Genomic DNA, 13866 nt, shown 5'->3' on the forward strand with positions numbered 1-13866 from the left:
TCCATGGAGTGGCTGGTGGGTTTGAACCACTGGCTATAGGTGAACAGGCAAGAGCTTACCCACCAGAGCCTCGTGCTACAAGTCTAAAGGAAGGAAATACTTCTTGTACACGGACAGTGTGACCTAGGAGACACTGCAAGACTCTGCTGGGAACAGGGCCTCACGGTGTCAACAGAGGCCTGGTCATCAGAGCCATGTTCCTCTTTGTTAAAACGTCTCCTCCTCTTCCTCCTCCTCCTTCTCCTCCTCCTCCTCCATGCTACTTATTCTCTTTGCTGGGGAATCATTAGTCTGGTGCATGCCCCGACCCAAAGGTCTGCTATGAGGATAAAATATGATCTTAATGTGAAAATGCTTTGTAAATCCCAGAGTACAAACTATCCTGATTTCTCCTGGTGTGGGTATAATGACATTCTCCAACTAGCGTGCGTTTCTTCTCTTTCTCTCTCAATCTCACACACACACACACACACACACACACACACACACACACACACACACACAGCTTAGCAGAAACACGAGGCGTATTGCAGATGAGAGGCTCACGCTGGAGCCATTGTGGAGGAGGGATTAGTTCCCTCTGAGTAATTGACGCATGATAGCGACACATACTGGCGTAGGCAAGTGGATGAACAACACACTTCAGCTCCTGGCCCCACAGCTTCCCTTAATAGGAAGAAACATTTAGATGTAATAACAGTAATACAGGAGCGAAGGGGCCCAGTGCTCAGAGGAAAGAGTTTCTGTAGTTCTTCCAGGAGGGCACAAATCATACTGAGAGGTTTCAGGCTTTGGAGGGCAGAAGGGCCAGGGGTGTCTTGGCATCAGGCTGCCAGGGATAGAACTCCTTGATGGGAGCCCTTTGCGTCCTCTGGGGGGCTCACCGGGGCTCGTCCCTGCACGCAGTCAGCTGTCTCCTGCCACCTGAGTGGGGTGCTTATGAGGTACGCATCGTAAACACACAGGTTCTGTCTTCTTGCTGCTCTCCTCTCTCCCTAGAGGCACATAGGAGAAAATTAGGCTCGCACGCCACCATTGCATGCAGCAAAGGATGATGAGGCAGGCAGAAGGGGGTGCTGAGATCAGCCTGCTATTTTGGAAGCAGCAAAACAAAACATCAACACCCCACCGCAGCATCTATTCAGTGATGAATTCCTGATACTCTGAAATGCTGAGACATGGAAGATCCATCTGTCAGGATCTGGGTTGGAGGGGGTCAGTGGTGGAGAAGGCCAGGCCTTGAAGAATAACGAAATTCACTCAGCAGCTTCATTCAGGCGGCAGGCTGAAAATGCATTTGATTGAACCTCAGCAATCCAGCCGCCGCTGTTCTACAATCTAGGCCATGAATGCATTAGCACTTGGACTTGGGCTTGAATTGCAAATTTGATTCTTGTTGTTCATATTTTACAAGCTAGGCCAGATGCTTGGATAACATGTCGGTTTTGCCTGCTAGGGAACAGAAATGTCACCGTTCTACCTGTTTGCCTTTTGCAGACCTGGGAGCACCAGTGTACCTCAGTTGCAGTGGTGGCTCCCGGGGGTCCCGAGGGTTAGTGGGAATTTAGTGGCGCTAGGCATGAAGCTAAATGCTTTCTGTAGGGTTTTCCTGCTGTACATCCTCACAGGATCTCCTTGAGGTAGGCGTTCGTAGCCCACTTTAGAGATGGAGAAGCCAAGAGTTAACAAATGACACAAAGCCAACTCCCTGCCCTGTCATCGATGTTGACGCAGAGCAACCCAACAGGACAGGCTAGAACTTCCCCTGTGGGTTCCGAGACAGGAACTCTATGGTAGTAGAAAGCTTTGTCTTTCTCTTGCAGAGCGGTGAGGCTGGTGATTTTGAACTGTAGATCTTGCGGTTAGCAGCCCAAAGCGTAATCACTCTACCACCAGGGCGCCTTGTCTGAGAAAGCACTTACTAATACAGTGGTATACTGCTTGGAATTCATGACCTCATGCCCAAAATGGCTTCATTAACCATAGACAGTACCACTGCGAGTGCCGAGGTATCGAACTGAGGCACCCCTGCTAGTCTTTCCCATTGGATCTGTAATGTACGGCGTCTTTCTCGAGGGTAGAAGACTGGAAGGGTACCTTCAAATGTATAAAGTACAGCAATCCCTTCTCATCCGACGGAGTTTCCTTTTGTCTTTCAGCAAGTATCTCCCCAGTACCTTCTCTTTGCCAGAGTCTCACCAAAGCCCTGGGTCTGGCCCTGTGAGGCAGAAAGGACAGGAACAAAGAGATGAGCTGGCCTGCTGGTTACTATGCCCATACCTTACCAAGGCCTTTCTTAACTGGGCTGTCCTCCCATTAAATTGACATCACACTTCCCAGAGCATGGGTCCCAGAACACTGAGCGTCTAAGTCCCAAATCCCTATGGTCGGTGGGCTTCCTCCTGCTCTGCTGTAAGTTCATCTCTTTCAGCCCCTATGAATTAAACAATAGACCCATTCATTCAATGAGCAGATGTTTATTGGCCATGGATATGAGCCAGGGCATGGCTTCTTCTTGGGGCATGCTAAACAGACACTTCGGCAGGGTGTCCTCACAGTATAATTAATAATAATAAAATTATGCTGGGGCAAGTGTAGGTTGCTTGGAAATATGGGGATAGCCTTATGAGGATCGCCAACCTAGGACAGGTAGATCAAGAAAGGCACGACCCAGAGTGGGGAAGGCATGTAAGAGACCTCCTAGAGGAAGTGAAAGCGAGACTCCGACCTGAAAGATGCATAGTGACTCACTGGGGGAGGGAGGGAGGGAGGGAGGGAGGAAGGAAGCAGGAAGGAACATGTTCCAAGAAAAGAAAACAACATGCCCTGAAGGAAGAAAGAAGGTGAACACATGGAAGGAATTGACTTTCAGAAGTGTTCATGGAAACTGGATTGGGGGGTGGGAAGCTGGTGCTGAGAAGAGGCATGAGGAGGAGGCGGGGCTAGGAAGATGAGCCAGAGTCAGGTAAAGAAGGCTCCCATTGAACTTTAATGGAAAGACTGTTGGCAATCAAAGCAGGGTTACAAACAGGAAGGCCAAGACACTTTAAAAAAAAATAGGAGGGCGATGACTATTCTCTATACAAAGTAGTTGATGGAGAGCAAACCAGTGAGTAAAGGCTCAGATGAATGAGTGAATGGATGGTACCTGGAGGCGGGGCATGGAGATCAGTTAGGAAACTGTTCCAGCCATTTAGCAAGAAAAGTGAAAGGGGGATGGAGATGAGGGGATGTATTTAGGTTCTGTCCTTGGAGTCCAATTCCTATCACTGGGGGATACGTGCGATTGATGATGCGGACTTTCTCAGGGGAAAACTGCGTGGTCTCTGAGCTGGCTCACTGGATAGAGACTGTGATGGGGAATATTGAGCAGCAAAGCATGATCAACACAGCCCTGAGATGGGAAGTGATCTAGATGTCCATGGGTGTCGAAGAGGAGATGCTTGGCGCTTGTATAGTCAGCAGGAGAGATTGGGCATGCTACCTGGCTGGGGGTGGGGGTGGGGGGTAGGCAGGGGGTCATCTGCCTAGGGAAGCTATTGAGGCTGTTGGGTTCGATAAAATCTCACTCGTGGCGATGCACATCAGAACTCACAAAGAGTAGACGATGCCTTTGAGATTTAGTGATCTTCCTTCTTTTGTCGTTTGCAGCTACAAGAGACTGTGAAAAGGAAGTTGGAAGGAGCCCGATCACCGCTTAATGGAGACCAACAGAATGGTGCGTGTGATGGGAGCTTTTCTCCGACTAGTAAGCGAATCCGTAAGGACATGCCTGCCGGGATGGATGCCATCAGCAGTTTGCCCAATAACATGCCACTGCCTTCAGTGTCTCCTCTTCACCAACTTGACTTGAAGCCGTCTTTGCCCTTGCAGAATAGTGGGGCTCACACCCCCGGGCTTCTAGAAGACCTAGGTAAGAATGGCAGACTTCCTGAGATTAAACTTCCAGTGAATGGTTACAATGACTTGGAAGATAGCTTCACCATCCTGCAGAGCAAAGACCTCAAACAAGAACCTTTAGATGACCCTACTTGCATAGACACATCCGAAACATCTCTATCCAATCAGAACAAACTGTTCTCGGACATCAACCTGAATGATCAGGAGTGGCAAGAGTTAATAGATGAACTGGCTAACACCGTGCCCGAAGATGACATACAGGACCTCTTCAATGAAGACTTTGAAGAGAAGAAGGAGCCGGAATTCTCCCGGCCAGCCGCCGAGACCCCTCTCTCCCAAGAGAGTACCAGTGTGAAGAGCGATCCCTCTCATTCTCCTTTTGCGCACGTCTCCTTGGGATCGCCCCAGACCAGGCCTTCTTCCTCCGGTCCGCCCTTTTCTACTGTCTCCACCGCCACCAATGTACCTTCTGTCGCCAGCACTCCCGCAGCTGCAAACCCCACCAGCTCACCAGCAAACTGTGCTGTCCAGTCCCCCCAGACTCCAAACCAAGCCCACACTCCAGGCCAAGCTCCCCCACGGCCTGGAAGTGGTTATCTTCTTAACCCAGCGCCAGTGACGGTGGCAGGGTCCGGGTCGGGCTCTGTGTCTGTGCCCAGCTCTGACATGTCCCCAGCCGAGCAGCTCAAGCAGATGGCTGTACAGCAGCAACAGCGGGCCAAACTCATGCAGCAGAAGCAGCAGCAGCAACAACAACAACAACAACAGCAGCAACAACAGCAACACTCAAATCAAACTTCAAGTTGGTCTCCCTTAGGCCCTCCATCCAGTCCGTACGGAGCAACCTTCGCTGCCGAAAAACCAAATAGCCCAATGATGTACCCCCAAGCCTTTAACAACCAAAATCCTATAGTGCCTTCGATGGCAAACAACCTGCAGAAGACGACAATGAGTAACTACCTCCCTCAGAACCACATGAACATGATCAATCAGCAGCCAAATAACTTGGGTACAAACTCTCTAAACAAGCAGCACAATCTTCTTACTTACGGCAACACGAAGCCTCTGACCCATTTTAACGCAGACTTGAGTCAGAGAATGACGCCGCCAATGGCCAACCCCAACAAAAGCCCCTTGATGCCGTATCTGCAGCACCAACAACAGCAGCAGCAACAACAGCAGCAGCAGCAGCAGCAGACAGCACCTCCACCGCACCTCCAGGCCCCCAGGGCACACCTGAGTGACGAGCAGAAACGCATGCTTCTCATGAAGCAGAAAGGGGTGCTGAACCAGCCCCTGGCCTACACCGCACTTCCAGCTCATGGTCAGGTGAGTGCAAAAGGGAGACGCATCGCCAGCAGTTCTAGTGATGCCCTCATGCTTCGCGGTAGCTTATCTGGGAAGGTGCCGCCGGGTCGATTCCACCTCATAGCCACCGGAGAGGGCAGATGAGGACTGTGCCAGTGGGTTCTGGAGGCTGGACCCTTTATGTGTTTCGCGGGTGCACCACCAGGCCCCTGCTGGAGCCGTCCTGGGTGTAACTACCTGCAGCCATGTTCCTTGTGTCCTCCTGCTGTTGCCGCTGGATTTCTTCCTTTCAGAGATGGAGCAGGGTGGGACTTACACTTCACACCCCTCTATTTGAAGGCCTCCCCAGGGTCAAACTTTGTTTACTCCTGGCCTGAGATAAGAAACCAAAAGTTCCAAGAGGGGGCTTCGGAAAGCCCTGGGGAGAGCCATTCATTACCTTTGGAGTCCGTTTCCCCACCGACTCCTGGAAGCCCCCTCGTACGTGTAGTCCACACTGTGAGGGAGAGGGCAGCACGAGCTCCGGGGCTGTCAGTGTAGACATAGATACCTAGAGATACCTGTGGCCATTTCACAGGAGCCCTGGTGGTGCTGTCTGGTGAGCATTGGGCTGCCGACTGAAAGGTCGGCAGTTCAAACCCATCAGTTCCTTGGGAACCAGATGCATCCGTGTGCTCCCGTAAAGATTTACAGTCTTGGAAACCCTATAGAGCAGGTGTGGGGAAGGTCCCGCCCAGAGGCCGTCTGAGGCCCACAAAAGCATCTGCAGCAGCTACCATCACATTCTGCATCGCAGAGGAGAAGTTCCAGCCTCTGCATGAGGGGAGTGTGAATTGAACGTTTGACCAGCATGGCCCTCGATAGAAATAGCCACCTGGCCCTGGACAGAAGCCACGGTCCTCACCTAGAGGCTCCCTGTGAGTTGGAATCGACTCAGTGGCCGTGGGTTTGGTTTTGGGTTGACAGCTGATTTGTGGGGTCCTGAAAATCCTCCATCCGCCCTGCTGAACGATGAATAATTGGAAATTTTGATAACGCACTTTTCAAATGTGGCAGAGTTTTCTGTGGTTTCAAACTAAAGTGGAGGATAAGATTGTGTGTGTGTGTGTGTGTGTGTGTGTGTGTGTGTATGTGTGTGTATCTACATGTGTTGATGAACCAGTGTTCAACCAGGTGTCGCTGGTCTGGAGCCCCCACGCGCTGTTTTAACCTTGTGGCGTGGGCACGAAGTGGGAGTCCTCGTCGACACGGCTGGAATTCAGGGAAGGGTGAGGGTGAATACGGGTACGTGGCCGTGCTGTGTTCAAAAGCGCCCGCCCCTCCCCACCATCTTCCTGGATGACTTCAGACTTCAGAGGTGCAGGGTGGCCTGTGAGACACCGAAACCGGTGAGCGTGCCTTACGCATTAGCCAGCCCTCCGCTCCGAGGCCGGGGTCCAGAGTCAGCGTGCCTCGCGTGTGATGCTGTTCGGCCCTGATGGAAAGGGGCAAGTCGAGAAAACAGGACCTTTCCACTGCATGCCTCAGTGCTGGGGGGATCCCTTGCCAGCCCATTTTGAGTCGGTGCCCCCTTCCTTGTGGAAAGCAGCTGCTGACATACCTGCTGGAGCTTTGCTGTAACGGCCACCGTGTTGGAACAGGTTCTGACTCGCGCTGGGCTGTGTTCGCGGTTGGTGAATTAGAAGCCCTGGGAAGCGCTGCGGGGAGAGCTTGCATCACTGGGGTGGCGGTTTGCACGTTCTGTCTCCTGGTGCGCGTGCACACACACAGCCAGCACCCACGCGTGATGGGGGCTGCCCGGCCTGTTGGGGTCCCGGCCTGCAGAGACACATCTGAGCTCGGCGGCTGGGTTCTGGCCCTTCGCTTCCTTCCCATCCCACAGTCTCCCTGGGCCTTCCTGCCTGTACATGCCAGCGGCCCTAACGAGATTCTCTCTGGATGACTAAAAATGTAACTTGGCTTATGCGTGCACAATAATCAGTAGCTGGTTAGAGAAAGGGGGAAGAAAAATAAGCGTTGAAATGTGACCCTTCTGTGTGAGCATGGTTTCGTTACAAAACTATCCCTTGGGAAAATGTAACATCGCATACACTTCAGTGTTAAGTACAGAAGCACCCCCAGATGGGCACGAATAACAGAAATGTGGATGAAGGGAGACTACAGGCAGTGTCAGATACGAAATAATAAAAACAGTATATAATTGAGCAAGGATTCAGGAGGGTGGGAGGCTATGGGAGGGAAGGGAGAAAAAGAGGAGCTTACATCAAGGGCTCGAGTAGAAAGAAAATATTTTGGAAATGATGATGTCAACTTATGCACAAATGTGCTCGATACAATTGATGTATGGAATGCTGTAAGAGCTGTAAGAGTCCCCAATAAATGATTTTTTAAAAAGAAGTTCAGAAGCAGGCGATACACAGGACTACTGGTTCTAAGCCAGGTTGCCACAAGGTCTATGAGACGGCGAGCTGCCGAACGGGCTGAGGTGACGTGATCTATGCCACAGTCACAGTTCCACACCCTGGTGACCATAGAAGACGTACCAGCCACAGCACTGGTGATGCATGCCAGCCGCCTGCTCTGGACCCACCTGCACTCCCCACCCTCCCTCACTAAGTGTCTTCTGAAATGAACTAGCTTAGGATGAAGTGCTTGTCTTAGCTGGAGCATGAACTTCAGGTCCATGTGCTTGCCTGACGGAACCGTGAGTAGCCGAAGCCTTGCGCCGGAGGGGTCGTGCTCCAAAAGGTTTCTGTCGGGTTCTGTCCAGTCAAGAAGCGAGAGAGATGGTTTTCAGGCCCGAGCGTCCCTGTTCCTCTGTCTGCTTTCAGGGTACACAACATCTTCCGTGTGAGTCCTCAGCATCATCAGTTCGTAATCTCATGAAGGGCCATCACCAAAAGCACATTTTCTAACGAACTATCACCTCGCTCCTCTTTGAACCAAGCTTCAAAACGCACAAGTCAACACGTGACTGTCTTTCTGCAAACATTCCGGTTCGTTGCTTTCATGCTTTATCTGAACGGGGTGTGGTGTTAACTTAGTCCTGAGCATCGTTAATTACACCGGAGGCAGGTACCTTGCACAAATACTAGCACAAATTACTGGCGAGATAGAAAATGTGCTTCGAGATCAGCGTAGTCAAACTGTGTGTGCTGCGCTTGCTAGCTTGCATTCAGTAGATTCTGAGTCACGGGCAACCCTTTGGTTTGTGTTTTTGATTTATCTATTTTATTGTAAACTGGATGAAGGTGTCCAGAGCAATTGGTCTTCCTTTCGACGACTCAGGTACACGTTGCTTCATGTCATTGATCGCCATCCCCGCAGCGGACCCTCAACTCTGCCCACTTCTGCCCTGTGTCTCCTGTTTCCAGTCCCTCCCTCGTCCCTAAGGCTTCCTGCCTTCCAAACGCTGTCTTTGGGCCAAGGCTGCCCATTTGATCCCAAATGGATCTGGCGCACACTTCCCTTAATTATTGTTCACCTGATAGACATGCTTGGTGTTTGGCTGGAAATTTGAGACACTTGGGTGAGTTCAGTTGCAGGCCCGAAGGGTGAATCAGGCTCAGAACCTCGAAGATTCTACCAGTACCTGTCTGAGCACCGAGCCAGGTCAACTTTGTTTTTCACAAATGACTGGAGCGCGAAAGCAACCAGAAGAAGAATACTGCCGGCCGTTTTTCACGCCTACACCCGTGGAGCGGTCGCAGAGGGTTTTCTAGGTTGTAATCTTTAGGGAAGCAGGTTGTCAGGCCCTCCTGCCCATGGGTGGGTTCACACTGGCAACTTATTGCTTGCTAACCTGTTTGAGCCACTGAGACTGTTGTTGTGGTGTATCTCTTTGTGGGCCACTGAGGCAATTCCACCTTGGGCCACTGAGTCAATTTCAGCAACGCTATGAGACATAGTAGCTCCATAGGGGTTTTGTCGTGTGTAATCTCTCTGGGAGCAGGTGCCCAAGTGTCTTCTCCTGCAGAGTCAATGGGTGAGTTTGAGCATTAAGCCTCTCAGTTGGAAGTCAGACACGTAACCATTGCTCCACCACAGCATCTATTTCATCCACAGCATCTATTTACATGATTGTTTCCTTATTTAGGACATTGGTTATTATTGTTGTTAGGTGCCCTCAAGTCCACTCAGACCCACAGCGACCCTGCCAAGGGCAGAACGGAGCAGCACCCACTCCTGAGCCATCCCCGCAATTGTTCAGATGTTCCCGCCCATGGCTACAGCCGCTCTGTCAACCTGAATTGCCGAGGAGCTTCCTCTCGTCCACTGCCCCTCCCCGTTACCAAGTGCGACGTCCTTCGCCAGGGACTCGGCTCTCCTGGTAACCTGCACATTTGTAGAAAATGCTGTTTCTCTGAGAAATAAAGAGAAAAACACTCCGTTCCTGGATAATTCAAAAAGGTTAAAGCCAAAACTAGAAGCAGAGGCAAAAATTTAAATCTTCTGTCTGGTAATTCTACTTTTCAGAATTTATTTACTGTTCCGTATAGTCACAAAATGGGACAATTTATGTACAATGATTGGTATGACTTATAATAATGAATGATAAACAAAATCAGAATTAGGTAAAATAAGGTTCATGAAAATCAATACATGAAAGGATGACCACAAGGAAATTCATTACATGAGTGAAATAAACAGATCACAAAATAATTGGGAGGGTCCCTGGGGGATGGACAACAGAAAAGTGGGTGAAGGGAAACGTCAGACAGTGCAAGTTATGACAAAATAATAATTTATAAATTATCAAGGGTTCATGAGGGAGGGGAAACCAGGGAGGGAGGGGTAAAATGAGGAGCCTGATATCAGGGGCTTAGGTGGAAAGTAAATGTTTTAAGAATGATGAGGGCAATGAATGTACAAATGTACTTTTTTTAAAAAACAGTTTATTAGGGGCTCATACAACTCTTATCACAATCCACACATATACATACATCAATTGTATAAAGCACATCCGTACATTCTTTGCCCTAATCACTCTCAAAGCATTTGCTCTCCACTTAAGCCCTTTGCCTCAGGTCCTCTTTTTTTTTTTCCCTCCCTCCCCGCTCCCCCCTCCCTCATGAGCCCTTGATAATCTACAGATTGTTATTTTGTCATATCTTGCCCTATCCGGAGTCTCCCTTCCCCCCTTCTCTGCCATCCATCTCCCAGAGAGGAGGTCATATGTGGATCCCTGTAATCAGTTCCCCCTTTCCAACCCACTCACCCTCTACTCTCCCAGCATCGCCTCTCACACCCTTGGTCCTGAAGGTATCATCCACCCTGGATTCCCTGTGCCTCCAGCTCCCATATGCACCAGTGTACAGCCTCTGTCCTATCCAGTCCTGCAAGGTAGAATTAGGATCATGGTAGTTGGCGGGGAGGAAGCATCCAGGATCTGGGGGAAAGCTATGTTCTTCATCGGTACTACATCGCACCCTGACTGACCCATCTCCTTTCCTAAACCCCTCTATGAGGGGATCTCCAGTGGTCGACATTTGGGCCTCGGGTCTCCACACTGCACTTCCCCCTTCATTCACTATGGTATATATATATATATATATATAATGTATACTTTTTTTTTTTGCATGATGCCTTATACCTGGTCCCTTTGGCGCCTCGTGATCGCACCAGCTGGTGTGCTTCTTCCATGTGGGCTTTATTGCTTCTGAGCTAGATGGCCGCTTGTTCACACAAATGTGCTTTATGCAATTGATGTATGTATGGATTGGGATGAAAGTTGTATGAGCCCATAGTAAAGTGATTAAAATAATAATTGGGAGGTTATAATCCAGTCTGGGTCTTTTAATATGTAAATAGCAAATAACCCAAATGCTTGTTGTTCTTAAGTGCTGCCAGGCCAGTTCCAACTCTTAGCTTGTACCTGACGTTCCACAGAAAGAAACACTGCCCAGTCCTACACCATCCTCAGGATGATCTTATGGTTTGAGCCCATTGTTGGAGCCCCTGTGTCAGCCCAGCCCGTCCAGGGTGTTCCTTGCCCTGGCTGCCCCTCTGCCCTACCAAGCACGGTGACCTTTTCCAGGTACTCTTCCTCCCGACAACCTGTCCAAAGTACCAGAGATGAACTCTCACCATTCTCAATGAAGAGGAGCATTCTGGTCCGCGAGATTTGGTAAATCGTAGCATTACTCCGGTCAGTCTTCTTAATACAGGACAGAGCGTGTCTGCCTCTCGCACCCGCCCCAGCTCCTCTCCTGCGTGGTGAAGGGTGGCATTTCCCGGCCCTTGTCAGAGACGGTCGGTTACTCAATCTTCACTTTACTCATACGAGGCTGGATTTTCCAAACTCCCTCTTATGCATTTGTATGAATTTTACAGTCAGTAAAGATAACTTTTTAAGGAAAGGAAATGCCTGTGTTTTTTTTTTAATTTACATCTTGCTACTTCTTTTGGATTGAGGTGATATTGTGTTTTATTTAGTTCATGTTAGTTGCCAGTTTTTACTGTAGGAGATCTACAATCTTCCTCCCATACTCTCCCTCTCTCTCTGAAATTACTAGGTCATATAATTCTTCATAGGGAGCCCTGGTGGTGTAGTGGTTACGTATTAGGCTGATTGATCACCTCAGAGTCAGCAGTTCAAAACCACCAGCTGCTCCTAGAGAGGAAGACAAGGCTTTCTATGCTCATAAAGAGTTACGATCTCGGAGATCCCCAGGGGCAGTCCTAAGCTGTACTGTCCAGTGCCCAGGAGACCCTCGGCGTTGACCCGATGGCGGTGAGTGTGCAGTTTTTTGGAGAGTTCTTCATTGGTTGACTTTCAGAAATAAGTCTCCGGGCCTTTCTTCTCAACTACTTCCTCTTTCTTCTCTTTCTTTCTCCACCCTCCCTTTTCACGTGATTCTTACCCTCTTCTCTTAATTCACATAAATCTTCAGCTATCGTAACAATTTTTAAAAATCAATTCTCGGGCATTGGAAGCCTAGCTTTTTCCTTTCGTTTGATGTGCCTTTTCCTCTGATGAAATACTCTGCCCGCGTACCTAACACCGCACTCAGATACAGGAGGAGGTGGAGCACAGAAGTTTGGGCCCAAAGTACATTTACGGTTGATTTAGAGGTCTGATGGAAGGGATGGGAGGGAGGATCTAAAAAGACTCCTGTGACAGGAGCTGGTTGTCTCGAACAGGAACACAACCATGAGATCACTGGGAGGACCACAAACTCCATCTCCGTCTGATGCACAGAGAACAATGGGGTGACTAGGAGAGAGGTAAACCATCTCAAAGAGGGGGCGCTACTTTTTAGTGGCTGCCACCACAGAACCAGAGACTCCTAAACCCGTGCTGCCGCGTGGTCCTTTGCATGTTTGTTTTCTACGCAGCACCTTTTGTGTCGAGGGAGCACCGATACGCTCATTGCGTAAGCAGAGTTGTCTTCGTCCCATTTCACTTAATTGAAGTTCGTTGGGTGCCTCTTCAGGTCGATTATGAAAAACTGCTTAGCCAAAGAATCTCAACCGAGAGGACAGAGCTGCCATGTCTGCAGCCATCAGGGGACTCTCTGTGAAGTTATTTCCCTTAATGTTAAAAATCCTAAGCCCCTTTGTTCGCTTCTCTTAAAATCTCCAGTTTCCTTGATTCCCCCGAACACGAGTGCGCAATTCAGGCAGTCGAATGTGCGATCAGCGTGCTTCACACCCTCCAGTCTCAGTAGCTGCCTCCCAAAGGCGACTACTTTAATCGATTAACTTGCTTTCCTTTGTTTATCTCCATGAAGGTGCTGTTGCTCAGATTTCCAACTCCTCAATTCCGTAGCTCAGGATTTTGTCCCCTCACACCACGCACACATTCACAAAATGTCTTCCTGTACCCCCAAAGGTTCTCTTTCTCTCTTGTTCATCCTCTCAATACAACTAGATGCCAACTGCAACGACACACTCACTGCCATCAAGCCTTTGCTGACTCCGAGTGGCCCCAGAGGACGGTAGAATGGCCCCCTTGTGCATTCTCGAGACTGAAATGCCTTACAGGAGGACAAAGTCTCATTTTTCTCCCTCGGAGCAGCTGGTGGTTTTGAACTAGTGACCCTGTGCTTAGCCGCAGCCCATCACATAACTACACCACCCCCACAGCCATCTGAGTGTGCAGAGGAGCCCCCAGTGCTGTGGCCAGGCTCCTTGATCCGCGGGTTATATCAGTTTAACCCTTGCTTGTCTGGACTGGGCCATTGGAAGAAGCTGAAATACAAGTGGATGGGAGAAAAACGTCAATAAAGGAGACTCTCCTATGACTTTCTACACCTGTCTGTTTCAATAGTGCGTATTATCCAACAGGTTCCGTTGTCTATATGTACATATCTATGTAAAATACACAGAAAGTGTACATACTGTACAGAAAGTCTCACAGTACTGTCGAACATCATTGCCTCCAATGTTTGCCGCTTAGTAGGGTGAGTTTGATGAAACCGAAAGTGCTTTTCTAATATCAACCTTACGTTGGTCCAGGACTCGCATTCAAAGGGGCACAGTGCACATCACCACCCGGCGACGGTAGCGTACGATGGTGTGACTGTAACTGTCGAGTCGTTTTTAAAATCTTGGAAATATTGACTTCCTTCAAGGTCTATAGAAACCGTTTGGGCTCCGTGACCCTGGCTGAGCCCATAGGCTCTGGGAACTCAGAAGCAAAGGTAAAGCATTGAC

General features: G+C 49.5%; 1 protein-coding gene across 1 annotated transcript in view; it reads left to right on the forward strand.

Moving 5' to 3' along the window:
- MAML3 (mastermind like transcriptional coactivator 3) overlaps window positions 1–13866 on the forward strand; it is a 504469-nt gene that overhangs the window by 293466 nt on the left and 197137 nt on the right. Inside the window, exon 2 of the mRNA XM_075543767.1 lies at window positions 3652–5229. Coding sequence (XP_075399882.1) covers window positions 3652–5229 — 1578 coding nt within the window. The remainder of the gene's footprint in view (window positions 1–3651; window positions 5230–13866) is intronic.

This window comes from Tenrec ecaudatus, chromosome 3, assembly GCF_050624435.1.
Source record: "Tenrec ecaudatus isolate mTenEca1 chromosome 3, mTenEca1.hap1, whole genome shotgun sequence".
NCBI classification, from domain to species: domain Eukaryota; kingdom Metazoa; phylum Chordata; class Mammalia; order Afrosoricida; family Tenrecidae; genus Tenrec; species Tenrec ecaudatus.